At 48.0% G+C, this 18,833-nt stretch overlaps 3 protein-coding genes across 3 annotated transcripts; all 3 read right to left on the bottom strand.

Moving 5' to 3' along the window:
• Window positions 1-694: 694 nt before the first annotated feature.
• On the bottom strand, window positions 695-3,726 carry ANOM_002014 (putative C6 transcription factor; the record flags this gene model as incomplete). The annotated part of the gene is made up of 4 exons (XM_015547271.1): window positions 695-1,371; window positions 1,413-1,728; window positions 1,804-2,716; window positions 2,777-3,726. The coding sequence occupies 4 exons, from the start codon at window positions 3,724-3,726 to the stop codon at window positions 695-697; spliced, it is 2,856 nt and encodes a 951-aa protein (XP_015411135.1).
• A 9,712-nt stretch (window positions 3,727-13,438) lies between these two features.
• On the bottom strand, window positions 13,439-14,901 carry ANOM_002013 (60S ribosomal protein uL4). Its single transcript, XM_015547270.1, has 4 exons — window positions 14,729-14,901; window positions 14,567-14,661; window positions 14,335-14,485; window positions 13,439-14,272 (listed from the first exon to the last, which is right to left on the bottom strand). Exons 1-4 carry the CDS (start codon window positions 14,836-14,838, stop codon window positions 13,510-13,512), a joined length of 1,119 nt encoding a protein of 372 aa, XP_015411177.1. The 5' UTR covers window positions 14,839-14,901; the 3' UTR covers window positions 13,439-13,509.
• A 1,156-nt stretch (window positions 14,902-16,057) lies between these two features.
• On the bottom strand, window positions 16,058-17,290 carry ANOM_002012 (lytic polysaccharide monooxygenase AA11 family protein; the record flags this gene model as incomplete). The annotated part of the gene is made up of 1 exon (XM_015547269.1): window positions 16,058-17,290. The coding sequence occupies one exon, from the start codon at window positions 17,288-17,290 to the stop codon at window positions 16,058-16,060; it is 1,233 nt and encodes a 410-aa protein (XP_015411176.1).
• Window positions 17,291-18,833: the final 1,543 nt, after the last annotated feature.

The raw sequence follows: 18,833 nt of genomic DNA, 5'->3' as shown, positions 1-18,833 counted from the left end.
TCTTGCGATGACTGATTTTACGAATTGCTCTTAGTAGGTGGGTGATGCGCCGGGGATTTTTTTTGGCTATTTTTTTCTTTCTTTTTTGCGGGGATAGGCTTAGCTGTTATTTGGGATGACGTCGCGGGAAAAAAAGTGTCGGGGGTTCGGCTGTGGAGCCCCGTTGGTCCCGTGTACCTTGACGGATTCGGTATGGTGCGAAGTTTTAAGGTACAACGTTTGTGTTCTTCCGTTTTGTTTTGGGTCCTTTGTCTTCATATAGATGCGACACTTATATAGATATTTCATAACATGATGAAATTCGATTCATGGGTCAATATTTTCGACAAAATTCAATTCAAAACATGCTCAGATCAACCATGCCTCGCTAATATACACGTCCATGTCAATGCATCCAGCGTATCAGTCATGTCATAGAGGACCACACAACGGATCCCCATCTAATTCAACAAGGCATACTCAGCCCTTCAATTAAATCGAGCAGGAAATTCAAACAGCGCAAGGGCTCAAGGGTAGACAGAAGAAGAAAGACCAGCCTCCAGGGTATACGGTAATAAATTAATTATAGCCCATTTTGATAAACCGCGCCATGCAAGGATTCAGAGAACAAGCGAGGGAAAGGACAAGGGGTAGAAATGGTAGCAGACCACCAACACCAAATGAGAACGGAACGCTGCAATGCAATGCTTCTTATTCAACTGGTGTCTCGGATCCAGAGAATATTTTCTTCCAAAAATGGAACATTTCCGGCGCCCACGGCGGCAAAGAATCGTTCGCGGGGTAGACCACCGTACATGAGATCTTCGTTGGATGGTGGTTCTTGTTTTTGGGTACCGTTGCGGATCTGACTATCCAGAGACGGTCCGGTCACCATGAAAGCAACCTTGCCTTCCGACATCATCGGGTGATGGCGATGCTCCAGCATGGCCTCAAGTCGTGTTTCGACCAATGACACTAAGGGCACAGATCCGGCCCAGAAACGGCTCAGCTCCTTCAATGCTTCAAGGCCACCCCGAATGAGAGTAATGGTCTCAGGTATATCAACAATCAGTCCACCCGCACTGAGGACGTCGACGGCAGAGACTATCGCGTAGCCCAGGTAAGGACTAAGAATTGTGCCCTTGGCCATGGTCGGCTCCATGACAAGGCGTGACGGTTCATACTCGGCTGCGTAGCGCATGAGAGTAAGAGATATCCGAAGAATCTCGGCCGCATGATTTCGAGTTGTATGTACGTGCCAATCGATTGTTGCCTCGGGCAGGCTACGATGACGAGCATGTCGATTGAGCTTCATCAACGTGGCATGGTATAGCAAGTGAATCTCCACAAATGTGTCTGCCTTCTTTGTCCGAATGCTTCGCTCCATATTTACTGCCGTGAAAGTGAGATGATCAGGAAGTCTCGAGATCAACTCATCTGACCGTCGGACGATGGAGGAATGGAATCTTCGAAGAGCTTGCGATATGCATCCGCGGGTATCAATGATAATCGGAATACATGATCCGAGACATCTCCCCAGATGGCCATAACATCTATCAAAAGCGCCATGGCACTTATACCAGAGAGCTCATCCTCTGGCGACACCGGTGTCTGATTCAAGAAGTTTTGGAAATAAGGTACGGTGGTATACTGTTGGGCTTCATAGACCTCTTCTCGGCAAGGGAGTCTAAGGTAGGCGGATTGGGAGGAAATAAAGGTCGAGGAGGGTGTGTAAAAGGAGGACAGGCGCTAGTAGGCAAGTGGTCAGCGCAAGTTCAGAGATGAAACCAACTGAGTAATACCAGGGCATTCTGGGGAACCTACATCCATCATAAACGCAATCCAAAACGTCCTCCGGCGGCATTCAATTAACGCTTGCGGGTGTAGACCGTATTCACAAGTTTGTTGGTTTTGGTCTACGATAACTCCACCTGACTCGACGTTATATCGTAACCCGCACACGGTTCGGACAGCCGCACCTGCGGCGTCCCACGACTTCACGAGTGCACCAATAGCGTAAAACCAGAGACTCATAATAATACGGCTTTGCGCAAGTTGTAACGTGAGGCTATGTTGGCTGCGCTCTACCGCATATCGGGCAGTGCGCGAATACCTTTTAAGTGCCATCACTCGATCTGGACGATCCGAGAATACCGCACCCAACGCCATCATCGAGTAAAGAAGCATATTATCGTCCAATGATTTCGTATGACATGACCTTAACCACAGAAGGAAACGTTTCCGGGGAAGCATGTAATACAAGCGATCATTGATGTAGTTGAAATAGGTTTCAACGTAATGAATTGTCAGTTCGGGATCGGCTTCGTACGGATCGATGCTCCAGTCGCATGCGATGGGATCTTGAGGATCCAAATCTTTCATTTCCATCAAGATCTCGTTGTAATCTGGTGCCACATGGGCCGCAGGACGTTTGCTAAACTCCTCAGCCCCCACAGAGACCCGACTCAAGCTCTGTACTCGCAGTCTGCGTTGATGTTCAGCCTCCGGCGTACTGTCCTGAACACCCTCCATGGCAGAAGGTGTAAGCACAGCGCCTTCAGATACCGGCGACTGTGAGCTGGTTCCCGGAAGGGAGGTTGAACTCTCCGATGCCCGAACCATCGAGTAAAACGAACTAGAAGATCCCGGATAGCTGTGGCCCGGAGTGAAACCATCTCTTATTTCGTATCGGTTTAGCAGCTGCGAAGCCTTCAGTGCTGCACGGTGACCGCGAGGCCTAGTAAACGCAAATATCAGACACATGTGCATTAAATTTGACTAGTTCTTCGGTACTTACGCGCTCTCAAACCTACACTCTCGTCCGGATTTCTGGCACTGGTCGCATTTAGGAAGGTTTGGTTGGCATTTGATTTTCTTTTCCCTGCAGGTTAGACATGCCTGTGCCAACCGCTTTCTCGGCTTTCCAGCCTTAGTGATCCCCCAATTAGCGTTCACTGGCACACCATCGATGATCTTCGGACAATGGGAGCCGTCGGCGTATATATAGCACAAACCCTCTCCATCGATATACTTTTCATCGATGACATGAGGTCGGACATTGGACTGAGATTTGTTTGCTGTCGCACTGCCAGAATCCGAGGTCTCTGAGCCAGCCATATCTGGGTCCCGGTCATGGGATCTGAAGCCCTGGGAGGAATAAGCGGGGGGTGCGAAAGGTGGAACAGAAGGGCTGCCCTGGCTTCCAGAGCTAAAGTGAGGCTCATGCCCTAAGCCATGGGGTGACATATGAGCGAGGCGGGGCAAGGGCCCCGACTGTAGCTGTGGACTGGGATTTGGATGGAATTTGGCACTCTCGGAGATGTCACTCCGGGGCGTCGCGAAGGCAGGGCCTGTCTCCTTAGGGCGGTACCGATTCGTGAGATCTGTCGCTCCATTATGAGGCGTATAGTTAAATGCATGGGAATGATAGGGTGATGGTGGTCGGCTTTCATGCACAGTGGGGGTCAACAACTGGCTAACGGATGGGAGCTGCTTGCTTGGGGTCTGCTGATGGCCTGGAGAAGGTCTCGAAAGTGCCCCTCCAGAATCGGCCTCTCCCTGATTTCGCTGGTGCAAGAAGGGATCAGTTCCTAACTGCAAAGGTGCCGAAGCACGCGGTGGTGGAAGTTGGTATGGGTGAGATCCGGGGACTGGCGGGTTAGCTGGCGGGTTGGACTCTCGACGACTCGACTGGCCATCGATGACAGGTAGGATACGACCGAACTGTCCCACGTAGTGATTCGACATGGTTGACATTGGGTGTAAACGCGAATCGGTTCTGCGCAGGTGCCTAAGATCCTATACCCAACAGCAACAGCTTTCAAGTCGGTATCCAAGTGACTGCTAGCAAGCCAAACGAAATTCAACGTCTTGAGGTACCAAGCAATAGGGGGAAAAAATCTGGCGAAGAGAACAGGACAAATGATTAACATTGTTTACCAAAGGGGGTATGATAACGGTAAATCAAGTGAGCGGACAGGTCGAAATGCAACCACCCACCTCCTATTGACTCTGCGATGCTTTTGGCGTTAACAAAATTTCAAGGGTATCGTAGTAAGATAAATGTCATGAAATCAAATGGAAAATGATAGATAAAAGCCGTATTTAAGCCCTCTTTGGATTGAAAGGGCAGATAGAATCAGGCTCTCTTCGAGCCTCGTACTGGTGACAAATACCCTCTATCAAGGGAACTGAATCGAATATACCGAATGCGGAGGTGGCGGACGCCGAGTGAATAGAGAATGACTACCAGAATTGGATGATCTGTGACCAGCTTTCTGCAACAAAAAAGAACGACTTCGCGCCACACGGGCTCACTTGAACGCTTCCATACACTCCCGGAGGATGGAGACACAACGGGGAAGGCAGCAGTCAGGGCGTATTCAATCTAGCACGCCACTGTCATTGCGCAAACGAGTCTGATACTCTAGGTTTTTGGGACACTCTCCCCATTCCCGGGAAGCTGCAAAATTCCAGCTGAATGTCCCGGACACCCAACAGTTAGTCCCGCTGGAGGAGAGGAGGGGGGGTTAGTTGTTGGGTCCAATCGAGGCGGCACTGGGAGATGCCCCGATACGGTGGAGAGTAGTAAGGGTCAAGACAAAGTCTTCTGGACCCAAATGATATAGGGATAGCGTTGTCGGACTGCAGGAACTAGTAATGTCAGAACGGCAGGGAAACAAGCTTAGTGAGTAAGGATAAAGGGAAAGGGCGTTTGTCGAGGACAAATGGTGTCCGCGGCCGCGTAGGACAATAGGCGAATGAAAGACTAAAGTAACAACGAAGTGGGCTGCTCTTCTTTGTCCTTTTTTTCTGTCTCTCTCCTCGTTGTTGCTCCCTTTTTTTTATTTTCATTTTCTTTTGGAATTTTTGTTGTACCAAAAGTCCTCTTCCGGCGTCGACAGTAGCCCACCGTGAACCCTTAGGAATCCATACGTACCTTAACCGTTCAGAGGAAGGTTGAGAAAATAACACTGCCACTAGAGGGAAAGGAATGGACCCTGGCAGTGATAGCGTATTCGCGGCAAATCCAAGAGAGCACTGCGAGAGGTGATTTGCTACTCAGGGCCGAGGGATATCGGGGGCCAAGTGTTCTGACGTTCAAGTATCTGCACTCGTACACAAAAAACAGCCTCCCCTGTAAGACGTGTACTAAATGGAGGGGCGGTGCTAAGTGAGGGAGAAAGAGAGAGACCCAGGCAATCAATTCCCAAAATAATTGAAATTCAAAAGATCAAAAGATAGGTCGAGAATATGAGAAAGAAACCCAAAAAGAAAACCAAAGAGTCGACGACCCCAAAAGCGAACGGGAATGGAAAGGGAAGTAAGTAAGAACGTGAGAGAGAAGGAAATCACCCGATGAGAAAAGGAAAGAAGTATAAAGTAGATTGATTGAAAATAAAAAGAAAGGAAAAAGAAAAAGGAAAAAAGAAAAATTCCAGTCCAGCAAAAATGCAGAGAATATTAAAATAATTTCCAATAGGAAAAAAAAATAAAATGATAACACCTTTTTTTCCAACAAAAGTCAACTAATAGTAGTTCTCTTCAAATTAGACAGATCCATCAAATAAATTCCTTCGGATGATCATGGGGAAAAAAGGGTTCAGTTTTAGTTCGATTCTCTCCTCGGGTTCTTGTCAATCCACACGCACTATCTTAGCAGTAACGGTCGACGCCCAGACTTCCCTATCATTGACGGGTCCCTTTCTTTATATATGGCCAAATCGAGGTAAGTATGGAATGTACTTCTGACTACGACTAACCTTCCAACAAAGACGATCTCTAATCCACATCTCTCGACCCTTTTCATGACTTGCATACAAAGCGTTATTCAGGGATTTTCTTCATCCTGAAACGAACCTGCACGCCACAATGCCATACTTGTCAATTTCTAGAAAGCTTCGAAGGATTTTATTTTCCTTTCCTTTCTTTTCCTTCTTTTTTCCTTCCCTGATGATCAGCAGGGGCACCAGTGTCACAGTCAAATTCGACCGCAGGAGTCACTGCCAAGAGTAAGGGAAAGACAAGAATCGTCATCGTGTTCTTCACAGACCGACTTTATTGTCAGAAGTGTTATGGGTCATGCAACGGTTTGATAGTAGTCTCCATGGGATGCTCCATCAGAGCCGAATTGAGCTTCCATTCCCACTCTTTCCACCTGTGAGCGATAAAAGGGAAAAGAAAAGCAAAATTACCTCGGTGGATTATTATTCTTATTATTTTCCTTAATTAACTAAAGTTTCTTTAACGAACGACCCGCAGGAGAGAACCGATACAATAGCAAGTATGGTAGAGACTAAAGATGGAGGGGGAAAGAGTAAAAACGGTTCCCAGATCCCGTGTATCTCCAGGACCGCTAGGGGATCAAGAAACTGGAGACCCGGACCAGACTATGGGTGACTGGTGAGACGCGGGCATGGCTCTGCCGCTATGGAGGGAGAATCTTCGGAACGGCAGTTGAAAATAACCTTGTTTTCAATGTTTCAATCAATGCACGATGGGAAAGGGACAAATTGTGGGTTTTTTGGTCCCGTCCGCCTACCAAACAACTCGGGCTTTCATTTCCAGTTCTTGTCTGGTCGACAGGCATTTCCCGTTTTTGATTAATTTGAATGTCTGTGTGCGAGGATCCAAACCTCCCTGTTAGGCGACATCTCATGTGGGACTACCTGTCCTGCGCAGATTAAATTTGGGCCCTAGCTGGATATTATATCATGATTTATTTTCCTCTCTCTGGACCAGAACGCCATTGAATGATATTAATCGCAAATAGTAACTAGTAAAAGGGTAGGTACAACCTAGAATCAGTAAGGGATCCTTCGGCCCACGACTCGGACAAATTCCTATACTTAACTTATACGGGGGCCACATGCATACCGGCAAGTCGCGCCGATCTATTCTATATTGAAACAAAAGTGAGAGAAAAAAAACCAATAAAAAAAAAAAAGAAAGAAAGGAAAAGAAAAGAAAATCAAAACCAATCTCGTATTCGGACACCTCCGCTTAACCCTCGAAGCCTCGAGGAAAGGGAAGATCCTCCCACGGGACGGTCTCAGCCCCAGCCTCAATTAGTCTCAGAGGGCATACGTAAGTCACAGACTCGGGAAGGTGCAGCAAAGGCAGCGACAGCTTCAGGAGCTCAAACCATCGATCGTTCCATTGGACTGTCATTCGCGGGGGGCTTCGCACCAAGTGGGCTTGAGTGAAATCCGACAACCGGGGCCGAAGGAATTCCCATTATCATTTCCATTAGGAGAGGGAAGAGGAGCATGTGTCTCGGCTCGGCTTAGACTGCCAGCAACAGTACTACGTGCCCCGTCTGCTATACTGTTTTGAGTCCGGAGGAGTTCCTCTTTGAATTCCAACGGCTCTTCTCCGGCAGACAGCCCGTATCGTCAGTAACGGCGTAATTGCAACTTGTCTCACATCATGACGATCCGATCTGCAATCCGTCAAGGCTGTCGCGATTTCTACGTAGTTTCTCCTTCCTTTTTCCGACCAATCCTGGATCCTTGGGAGGACTAGTATGATAGGGCTATTTGCCGGATCTCCATTAACACAAGCTATCACTTTCTTGATTACTGATCCGGGAAACTCAAAGAAAAACAGGGCCGTTTGTCGATCAAGGCCGACTGTATCTGCTACAAGCATTTCTAGTCCCCATGTGCCACGGTTAGAGCGGTTATTCTCCGTCAACGTACTGACTTTCGGCGGGTATTCTGGGCCAGCTCCTACGAAGAGTCACGTACAGATAGGGCTGTTACCCTAAGTGCTGCAATACTACCTTAGTGCTAACGTTGAACTAAAAAAATGAAAATGAAAAAAGTCTATTACTAGAGAACGCATCATACGATGCACAGCCGATAACGCTTGCCGAGGCCAGAGATCCCAGATCAGTGCAAAACAAAAGGTAAAATAAGAGCGCGCTGTTATGGCAAACAAGGCAGGCATCTATTGGCACATTGAGCCTCGGGAGTTGACGAAAGTAGGGTTAATCCAGAAGGAAATATTTTCCCGAACAAATACCGAAAAAAAAGAAAAAGGTTGAACCGGCGGGTAGCCCTGAATGGAGCCAATCCTGAAGCAATAAGATCGCATTAGTACTACTGTGTATTAACAAGAGCAGGAGATCCACTTCCAGAAAGAAATACAAAACAATAGTTGATGCTAGTTGGTCAGGCGGTAGAGACCCTTAATCGGATAACCTTGTCGAGGATGTATTTAGTTGCCTAGTAGCACTACAGCAGACCGACGACGCTCGCGAGTCACGGCACTAACGCCTTCCAGAGCCGTGACTTTTTCGGGATGGACGCAGCAGAGAGCCCACATCTTCTCTGGTTGTTTTCCGATAGGGTCAATCCGCACCGGCCGGCCTGAGACATCCATGTAATTGGGATGCTAAATATTGGAATTTAATGACCGGGGTGCCGGCGGAGAGAAGACCAGCAAGAGCCAAATCAGAAAAACCCATGCTAATATAACAGGATTTTATTAATAATGGCAATTATCGTCCGGCATGGGCATGGCCAATCCTTGCAGCCATCCCCCTGGTCCAACCAGTCAATCTATTTAACATCTCCTAGCGACCCGGATCATCTTCCCAGATACTCTTTTGACGCGGACAAGCGACGATCCCGACGGCGAATCGAGCTTCTGACGTAGGCGTCAGAGATGAAATAGAGATGAAGGGCCATGCCGAAAGTTACATCTAGATAGATCTTGACAACTCGGCATATCCGATTTGCAAACGGGAATTTTCCAAGCGCATGTGCACCATGGTCGCAAGCTTCTAACGGTGGCGCCAAAGTTCAATGTGTGGAGCATCGGCTGCAAGCCAGTCGGTTGAAACTCAAGTAACAGAAATTAGCCTAAGGCAGAAGACAGGTCAGATACTCCGTACAAGCAACGCAGTAGTACGGGATCTGCACCGATGGAGATAACTGATAGTCAAAAAAAGAAAGAAAGAAAAGAAAAAAGAAAAGAAAAGAAACGAAAAGAAAAGAATAGATAAACAGGAAAGCCTTACCAAGCCCCTGCATGTCTAATGGTTGCCATTGGAGGCCTGTAGGCGAGTATCCTAAGTACTATCGTACGAGTTTTAGGTACTAGTATCTACCTAGTTTATGGAGACAAATTGGGATACAACATCAGTCGGAGAAGCGACAAAAAAAAGGAGGGGGAAGTGAAAAGAGACCAGGGTACTAGTAGTAAAGTACAGGTCTGTACATACATAGTAGTATGTATGTACGTACGATGTAATCATGGACGACTGGAATGTCCACTAACTATATCACCTCGGCTATCAGGGAGCGCGCGCATGGGACGATGGAAAACGTAAGTGACAGCAGATGGTTAAGAACTACTATAGTCTAGGCAAAAGGTTAGCTAACTTGAACCCTGAATTCGCTCCAGAACAGACTAGCGTTTAATCCACTTGACAACTAATAACCGAATTCAGTAAAGCTTGAGGGGCGCCGGGCGGGTTCAAAGTTAATCGTAGGAACTTATGTATGTGGTCGCGGTTCGTCCGGTACTATTTAAAGGCTAACCGGAAACAATCCAAAAATAAAGCAACAAGAAAAACCCAAATCTCTTCAAAAATAAGACTAAAAGAAAATCAGTCAAGGTTCTTGGGATGTAATTAATTCCCGATGAAGTTTTTTCATTGTTTTATTTGTGTTTTGCTTGGTTTTTTCATGTTCATTAAAAAAGTCAACCATGCATGTTCCATGGAACCGTTATTTTTCTGTTAAGTAAGCAAGTGAGGAATTATGATTCCGAGCCTCCGCTCTGTGTGAATACATAGTGCCTTTGCTTTTTTGTTTTCTTGTCATTTCTTTTTTTTTGTCTTTTTTCTTTTTTTTTTTTTTTTTTCCTTCCCGCGCGGACGATCATATCTGCAAGGACGGAGACCTATCAGTACCGATGTTCCGTCTTTAAATTCCTTACACGGACTTTTCAGGGTTACGACCTACGTGGTAAATAGTCACTGGTACAAGATCGGACTAAAGAAATATTTTTGAGAAATCGGGGCTCGTGACTTTCATATGATACAGAACCTTTTTTCTTTTCTTTTCTTTTTTTTACTTTTTACTCAAGGGAAATAAAGAAAAAAGTGGATCATCCACGTTCGCATCGCTGATCTCTTCTGACCAGACGGAGAATCGGTCTTGGCATTAGTATATGGAAGTCCGTGAGCTTTGGGCGGCTAACAATTAGTATTGACTTTGTGAATGCCGTAATGCCGTTTGGTTGAATTGCCGATTTCCTTTCAAAGATTAAGATTTAAATAAAATTCAAAATCTCTCAAGTAATGGAATCGATGAGGGCATACTAAGAGGAAATGGTACTAGTAATCTCTCTAGCCTCCTTTAGGGCAGGTTGACGCACATGCAAATAACCCGGTGTCTGATCCTCCCAGATTACCGAATAATGGAAAAATAAATACCTACACCATGATATTAATAAAAGACCACCAAGGATCAAAAATAACCACGATGGAACGACGACATAGACACCTGTTCACCGAGTATCATATCTTACGCAATTATTAAATTAACCCAAGACACCAATTTACCCGGAGCCAAACGGAGGTACAGAAGCACCAGCTCGTTCCCTCGGCGCGAATGAGGGTCTTATTACATATTAACCAGATGTTTGCCCCGGTGGACGCCCCGAATCCTTCCAGGATGCTCGTTGTCGGCGAGCATGGATATATATCAACCTTTTAGCCCACCGGCGCATAAGGTTCCAAGTCTATACTTAACTGTCGTCAATGCAACGCCGCGGCAGCTAACGAGCCCCTTATCCATATGATTACGTATAGCGTGCTGTGTTCAACTCAAGGACAGGTGGCCGGTACCTACCTCGGCGATCTACTCGCTTCTACCAGGCATTCAGCGCAAGAGAGAGTGTGGGCAAATTGCGACAAATTGCGTCGATATTCGTCTATGTGGGGACTAACCATGTGTTGATCCATGAGATACTGTCAAAATATCCGTCCCGTATCCAAATGCCTCTATCGAAATATAGTTTTCCTGTGCTCGTCTATATGATCGGCAGGATCCAATCGGAGCTTTCCTGGGAACAATTAAACTAATGTATACGAGCGCGTTCTTGTTTCAACTTAAGTCAATTTGGGCTATGCGAGGCGAGAGGCCTGGTAGTTGGAAACTTGGAACCCGGAAGATAAAGTGGAATGGGCTAATGGAACGCTCAGCCTCCTTCTTTTTGTCCCCCAAAGCTTTAACGACCCTCGAGCCTATCACCATCCCCCCATATACCCACCACTGTATACACTCAGCCATGGACCCAAAGGCGGGTTCCCTTCAATAGTTCACGTAGCGTGTGATTCAAAGAACATCCTCGGTTGTTCAACCTCCCAGATTGGTTTGATTTATCGGAGACTAGAAAGCCACTTCTGTCTAGAACAGCGATAAGCTCTTCATGCTGAAGACTTGGCTCCCAAGACGACTGTGTTCTGGCGGTACAGTACCCGCCACTGCCTTGTCAAGCAGTTGAACACGTCTGTGTGGAAATAGTGTATCCACAGTAGGCCCACCGAGTTTTCACCTCACGTACGACCAGCTGCCTCTCTAGGATAGCCATCAGGTGATGATTCTCACCGATTAGATAAGGTTCTTCAGCATGAAATTGATACTATGAAGGCTCGGGATATCATGTATAAGAGCACGGGTGTTTCTCAAGTTCAATGACTATAAAAACGCTCTCGCCCCGAGATTGTACTCTGTGTTCCACAATCACTTGAAGAATAACGCTATAGAAACCCTCCCAACAAGCAAGAAACTACGACGGATGTCCTATATCAAGCGTGTAGATGATCTGGGGAGTATAAAACCTGCCGATATACCCCCACAAAATATGCAACAGGCAAAAACCAAAAACAAGCACTCTCCACCAAGCGACCATACATTCGACCGAGCACCCCCGACAAATAACCCCTCAACTGTTTCTTATGCAATTGCCCCATCGTTCTACTATTCCAAATCGCCGACTCAAGTGCTACCCAGCCTACCATACCACCCTACCTCCATTCGTCTCTTCATGCATAAACTGACGACCCTACTAGCGAGCTCCTGCATGCTTAGAACATATCTTATCTACCGGACTGTTATCCGAAATAAGTATCAAATGCCTCTAGTCCGTAGCTAGCCTACCCATCATTACGTACTTTGTGGAGGAAATTGCTGTAGAGTCGTTACATAGAGACATTGCTTGGCTTAGCTATGACGGTTGATTGATGTTACGATAATATGCACTCGATATAGCCATGGGTTCTAGACCCTGAATTCTCGAACCCGATGGATCTCCATCCGAATTCTTGGAATAGTTTCGCTTATATTTGTCATTTCCCCCCCCCCCCCACCAGGAGAGATACATGACGTTAGTACTCGAATTGCAGAATGCAGCATCGGGTCACGAGATCCACGGTTTCCTGGCCATTCAGTTTTCTTGGGGCCGTCCATTCCAGGCTTGTATCGATCGAGGATGGTTTCTTCTCCTGGGGCAACTAGTTCCCCCTCCCTTCCTTTCCCCTTGCCTTTCTAGTTCGTTCAACACGCCCTCAACGAATGATACAGACAGGATGGAATAGCAGGGAACTGAAGGAACACTCCAATAGACCGTCATCTACTAACATGTATCCCGTGCCCAGAAAGCAAGACCACTAATCCTGGTCCACCGGGCCTTAGTCTAGAGTGAATTAGCTACTAAAAGATCATTCCTATATCAATCTCAGTGTGAAAGAACAGATTATCATCTAGACATTATCAGAATCAGAGGTTCTTGATTTAGCTAACCTTACTTGGTGGGTACCTTTCACTATCACTATACGAGTCTCTGTGCCGGGATGCGTGAGGGTGTGTCTTTGTTGTATATGCAATCAGAATACTATGCTCCACTCCCCCTGGTAAAGGACAGGAGGATGATGGATGAATGAATGATTTCTGAGTTATGGGACGCATCTTACTGAGTATCGAGCACTGTTGATGTCAGGTGAGATATTCAGGAGCGATGTGGAATCGGGGTGGGGGTGAGAGAGATAGGCATCTATGGTTTATCTTTGCGCTGTTGCTATAATATATAAAGGTACGGGAGTAGATGCAGTGTTGGCACGGTATCTATCTAGTACTGGGGCGAAGGCTCTGTTTCAGGGTTGGTCAAGCATTGAGTGGAAGATATTCAACATGATAATTGTTGAAGTATGGTGTGAATTGTAGGATGTGTGAGGAGCTGTATGATGAGTGTTAGCTCTTGATGGGACATGCTGACTGGCAGAGATGATCAGATATCATGATCCTGTTCATGTAGTCGCTCGAGATGCCACAGGCTAGCGTACAGTGTGGATTTACAAAAGAAGGCAAGTCTACTTCAGTAAAGAGCACTACATTGGCACAGTGTATTCATACATTATCGTAAAAAGTATTCATGGGTATTGCAAATCCATATTCATTTGCTGTGCTACCTTTTAACCGAAGTAAATCATATCAAACACAAAACCGAATCACCCTTTTAGTTCTCGTGAAGAGTAGTGAGGAACTCCTTGGAAGGTCCAGCAGGCTTCTCGCTCTCAACAGCCTTCTGGCCGAGCTTCTCCTTAGAGAAAGCAGCAGCGTAGGGGTTAAGACGGAGCATAACCTGCTTGTTGCGGAGAGGGTTCTTCTTCTGCACGTTGGCGCGCTTGGTGCGAGCCTCGCCCTTGGGAGCACGGAGGACGGACTGGATTTCAGAAGAGTTGATGAGACGGGCCAGATCAGCGTTGGCGACAACGTTCTGGGGAAGGACGTAGTCCTTCTTGAGGGTGGCAGGGGCGGAGCCAGTGCCGAAGACCTGGTCGAGGGCCTCGAAGGCAGAGGAGGTCCAGACAACGAAGCGACCGAGGTGACCACCAGGGGCGAGCTGGAGGAGGTTGAGGGCGAAGACGGGGGAGGTCTCAACACCGGGGATGTTGCGGAAAGCACGGACGAGCTCCTTGCCATCAACCTCGGGGTTGTAGACAACGAGAGGACCACGGCGCTGGCGGAAGCGACGGTTCCTGAGCTTACCCTTACCGGCACGCATCTTGCGGGACTTGGCGACCTTGACGAGCTCGTCACCGGCACCGAGAGCCTTCAGAAGGGTGACAGCAGCACGGGTCTTGGTGAGAGCGGCGTTCTCGAAGGTCTTGGACTCAACAACGAGGGGAACCTCGGGAACGTTGGCAACACGGTGACCGCGGGCGAAGAGGAGGGCAGGGACGGAAGAAGCAGCAAGAGCAGAAGCAGTAGCGAAACGCCTATCATCATGTTAATATCATGCACAATCCCAATGCCTAGATTTCAGTGCTGAGTATCATACTTCTGGTTCTGGTTGAGCTTCTGGTGCCACTTGCGCCAGACCTTGGTAGGAGCGAACATACGACCAGAGCGGCACTGGTTACCGAAGGCAGCCTGACCAGCACGGTGGGTACCACCACCAGAGACACGAGGGATACGAGCGACGGCACGACCTGATCGAAAAATTCTGTTCAGCAACCCAATTCCCTGACCTTGCAATTCTGCCTCCGAATTCGCAATCCAATTTCACATACCGGTACCCCAGGACTCAGCAGAGGTCTGTTCACCAGCCTTCTCGCTCACAGCATAAGGCTGTCTCTTGTTCTTGGCCATGCCGGTGTGAACCTGCCTATAATGAAGCCGTCAGCCATCCTCCGGTCCCCCTCTAAATCGCGCCGTAAACTCTTCGAACATACTGGACAACATCAAGACGGATGGGCGCGTTGAAAACGGCGGGCAGGGGGGCAGTGGCCCCGCTGGGCTTGCCTTCAGCCGTGGCGATAGTGACGGTAGGACGAGACGCCATTGTTGTCGACGGTGAGGTGGTCGTTGTCGTCGTTCGAGGTTGAAGATCGAGTATCCTCCCAATGGGCTGAGGAAATTTTCGCTTAGTCCCCGACACGGGTGGTGGGCTCCAGAGAAACCCTAAGCCCTGGTTACCGCTTTTGGGCGGGTCGCTTCTGACTTGGCCGACACCTCAGGTTGACTGCCACGTTGAACTACTACACCACATGAGTGCTGTACATAGCGTACCTGGCTATATGGGCGGTACTATATGATTTCAGGCTATTTTATTTCATTTGTAACCCAAACAGAATTGTATTATTGAAGCAGTTTCTGGCATTATTGCAGTGTCATGTTCGCTGCCATGTCAAGTTGAACATTGATGTTGTTGCTCACCGCCAAGACTGACTAATCACTTATGCTAAGTTATACATCATTGACATCTACTCTTAGCAATAGTTGTGTACAGGAAGTACATCAACCTTCAAGTGAAGTAACACGCTATCCAAACACAAAAGTCTTCAGCAAGATGATACATAGATAAGATCCCGTTGAGATGCTTTACGTGCTACAGAAGCATGCCCAACGATTCTATTTCCAACAGCCCATCACATGGGACTGTTGGAATATATTTGAGATACTCCGAAATATCCATGGGGATATGAGCTCATTCAGTTACGTCCAAGGTTGCCTTCAACTCAGGCCATGATGCGTACATATCTTTATATTTCTTTGAAATGCATACTAAATAGACAATATATGGATAAGACCGTGCAACACCTAAGATCGACAGACCACTTAATCTGAGAGTGACTTGCTATACACTAGCTTTAAGGTAAATGCTTATGTCTGGAAAAGCTCCACGTTCAGAATATCCAACATTATGCGGGTCTAGTTGCATCGCCCTCATGGAGATACATGAAATATGTAAGGTGGCATTCTAGGAACTGGTAATAGTTCAACTTCATGGGGACTACAAACATTGGTGTTACAAATAATACTAGTTTAAACTACCGGTACGTCAAACTAATTCTGTGCCAACTGAATATAATGTTCAAAGCTTTCTATTCAATGAAGGTCTTAAGTTCCAACCTTTCTTTCATTTACCCTAAAGTAAATACAATCGAAGAAGAAAATCCATCCTAGAAGGACTCCCCACTAGCGTCCGCGCCGGTGCAAGGAAAACGAAGAGAATTCAAAAAGGAAGTCCGATAACCGGACCAGCGGATGTCAGACTTTCTTTATGCGTGGTTGTGGTAGTTGCGCTTCCTGTGACGCATCTCGTGGAGCATGCGGGGCACAAGGTTGATAGCCTTGATCTTGAGATCCGTGCCCTGGCCGGCAGTACATTCAGTACCAGCAGCCATCTCCTGCGTCGGGGTCCACTGTCCGTTGGCACAGCGCTGGAAGGAAGAACCACCGATGCAGTTCCAGGAACCCTCCGAGCTGCAAGATCCAGTCAGAGCACCAGAGCTGGAGGAAGAGCCGGAGCCAGAGCTGGAACCGGAGCTGGAACCAGAGCCGGAGCTAGAGCCACCAGACGGGGCGCTAGTTTGGGTGGGCTGGGCGGGGGCGTCAGTAGGGACAAAGACACCAGGAGCAGAGGACTGGGAAGGCTTGGGGACCAAAGTCGAGGAAGCTACTGGCGCAGGAGGCGCAGGGGCAGAGGTAGCACCGGAGGAGCTGCTAGAGGAGCTTCCAGAAGAGCTGCCGGAAGAGCCACTAGAACCAGCGGTGTTGCCATCCCCACCGAAGCTAGGGGTGCCAGTGCAGGCCTGGCTGCCCTCAGCCGCAAGGTTGTTCTTGTTACCAGCGTACTCAACGTTGGAACCGGGGTTGGGGAAACGAATATCGACACCCTCCTTGGTGATACAGCCGTTGACATTGGCGACGAACATGGGCGGGAAGTTAGGAGAGCGCTTCTCAACCGCCTTCTCCTTGGGAACTTCGTCACGCTTGGAAGAACCACCGGTCACGGTAAGAGGGGCACAGTTCATGTACATCTCACGGTTTCCGATACGGTTGAACCAAGTCCAGGCGAGGGTATATTTGCCAGGCTCAATACCTTCAGGGATGGTGTAGGTGAACTTGGAGGCTCCGGTAGAGGAGGGACCACCAGAAAGGTTACCATCAACGTTGGCGGGGCATCCACCTTCGATCGACTTGATGACAATCCACTTGGAGTCCTTCGTGGGCTCGCGGTCGGTGGTCAGACTGACCTGGCAAGAACCACCACCGTGAACAGCGCTACCCATGAAAGTCAGGGGCATCGATTGGCCGATGGCGGCAGTGTTCTCTTCGGTGACCTGGTAAGTGTTGGACCTCAGCTTGCAAGGGAAATCACTGCCGTCCGCCGCAAGCGGAGAGTTGTTGAGAGTGTCCTTGCCGTAAGGAATGGGGCTCGACATCACCATGTGGGCATCCACGGCGGCGGCGCCGAGTAGAGCGGCGGCAACGAAAGCCTTGCTGAACATTTTGATCGTTTGAAAGAACGTCGGTGCTATTGATCTGACTATTCGACAGTTGAAAGAATGGCTGGAGATTCTGATCGTACCGGACGAGTCAGAACCGCGGGACAAGACCTTGGATGTAGTCGTGCGAAACGAGTCTGGAAGGTGATCAGTTAGATGATGGTGTCGCAAAGTATGGAGGTGACGAGCTGTTATATAGAGCTGATCCTTCACGAGTTGACCAACACAAGATAGAGGAACACAGTGAAGTTCCGCGAATCCAGAACGGTCTCGAATAAAGGACATAGGAAATACTTCAGCGCAAATAGGCCATACCTGTGAAGAGAAGCAGAGCTAAGTAACAATGCCTGCTTTGTTCAAGACTGAGTAGAACAATGACTTTCTTATCGAGAGACGATTGTTCGTAAAATGAAGATGAGCGAGGGCGCTACTTTTTGTCACACGTAGTACAATGGCGTTTGTCCAAAAAAGGAATGTCTGGTAACTGCCACAGGCAAGAGACCAAGAATCAAAAAGGAGTGAAGAAAGCGAACAGGAACTAGCCTGTAGAACCGTCGAACAGATAGACTGTAAAAGGATTGAATCGCACCAGCGTGGTAGGAGAACGAAGAAGACAAGGCATGGTGGTGTAGGGAGGGGGGAATATATAGTTTTTAGACGCTTCGACCAAGCATCCTCACCGATGGTCGTGCGAATTGCCGTGGAGGGTTTAGGAGAGGTGGGGTGACAAGCGTTGGATCACAAACTCTGAACCTGCCAAACGCGAGCCTCTATCGAAGGGTTCTGAACAAATGTGAAACATTGAGTGAGTGGGACCTCCATTGATCCATCACTGCTGAAAGGTGCAACAGAGTTTACAGAGCAAAAAAAGAAAAAGGTTGCGCATCCATGCGCTTGGGTGGCTTGCTGGGGCTGCAACGCCCTGCAGCCACTGAGGGTCCGTGGATGCAGCCCTTTTGGGATACTCACTAGGTAGTAGGAGGAGTACTGGAGACAGGGTATTCAGTATTGTATGTAACTATGGAGAAAATGTAATAAATGTAACCCATAAATCTTTGATGAGATGGACCATCCAGATGCTACCGTGAGCGACGGCATCCAATGCAGCGTCAGTCATGAGGGGATCAAGCAAGGCGCCCAGCCATGAAATTCCGTTTAGTCCTGCAGTAGTGTTGACGGCTGCACCCAACAGGAAAGTCGCCCCTGGGCCCGGGGAGGGGCTTTGGTGTCACACCATCCGCCCGAATGCTCGGTTCCTGACCAGCTACCGCCTAGGATTGGTCGCGGCATGCAGACTCGGTTGGCGCCTTGGATGGCAAGATGGGGCCGCCCTCAGCGGATCTACCGCCAATCAATAGGCATTGCCACAATCATGGGGAGGCTTAACAAAAATCATCCAAATTTCATGGAGTGGAAATCACAGCCGATGTATTATCATATCATCGCGGAATAAGATTGCTGAGTTACATCGTCGCTCAACAACCTCATCTCATTCCCTAATAATATGACTAAGAGTGCTCCTAGAACAATCTACTTCTACATACTA

The sequence above is a fragment of the Aspergillus nomiae genome (genome assembly GCF_001204775.2).
Source record: "Aspergillus nomiae NRRL 13137 chromosome Unknown contig00017, whole genome shotgun sequence".
Classification (NCBI taxonomy): domain Eukaryota; kingdom Fungi; phylum Ascomycota; class Eurotiomycetes; order Eurotiales; family Aspergillaceae; genus Aspergillus; species Aspergillus nomiae.
Note: the sequence above shows the minus strand (reverse complement) of the source record. Positions and strands in the feature narration are given on the sequence as shown.

Coding starts and splice junctions, on each gene's coding strand:
- ANOM_002013 (XM_015547270.1), bottom strand. CDS start 14,838: ATGGCGTCTCGTCCTACCGTCACTATCGCCACGGCTGAAGGCAAGCCC. Junction 14,486..14,566: donor TGCTGAGTCCTGGGGTACCG/GTATGTGAAATT, acceptor TTTTTCGATCAG/GTCGTGCCGTCGCTCGTATC. Junction 14,273..14,334: donor AAGCTCAACCAGAACCAGAA/GTATGATACTCA, acceptor ACATGATGATAG/GCGTTTCGCTACTGCTTCTG.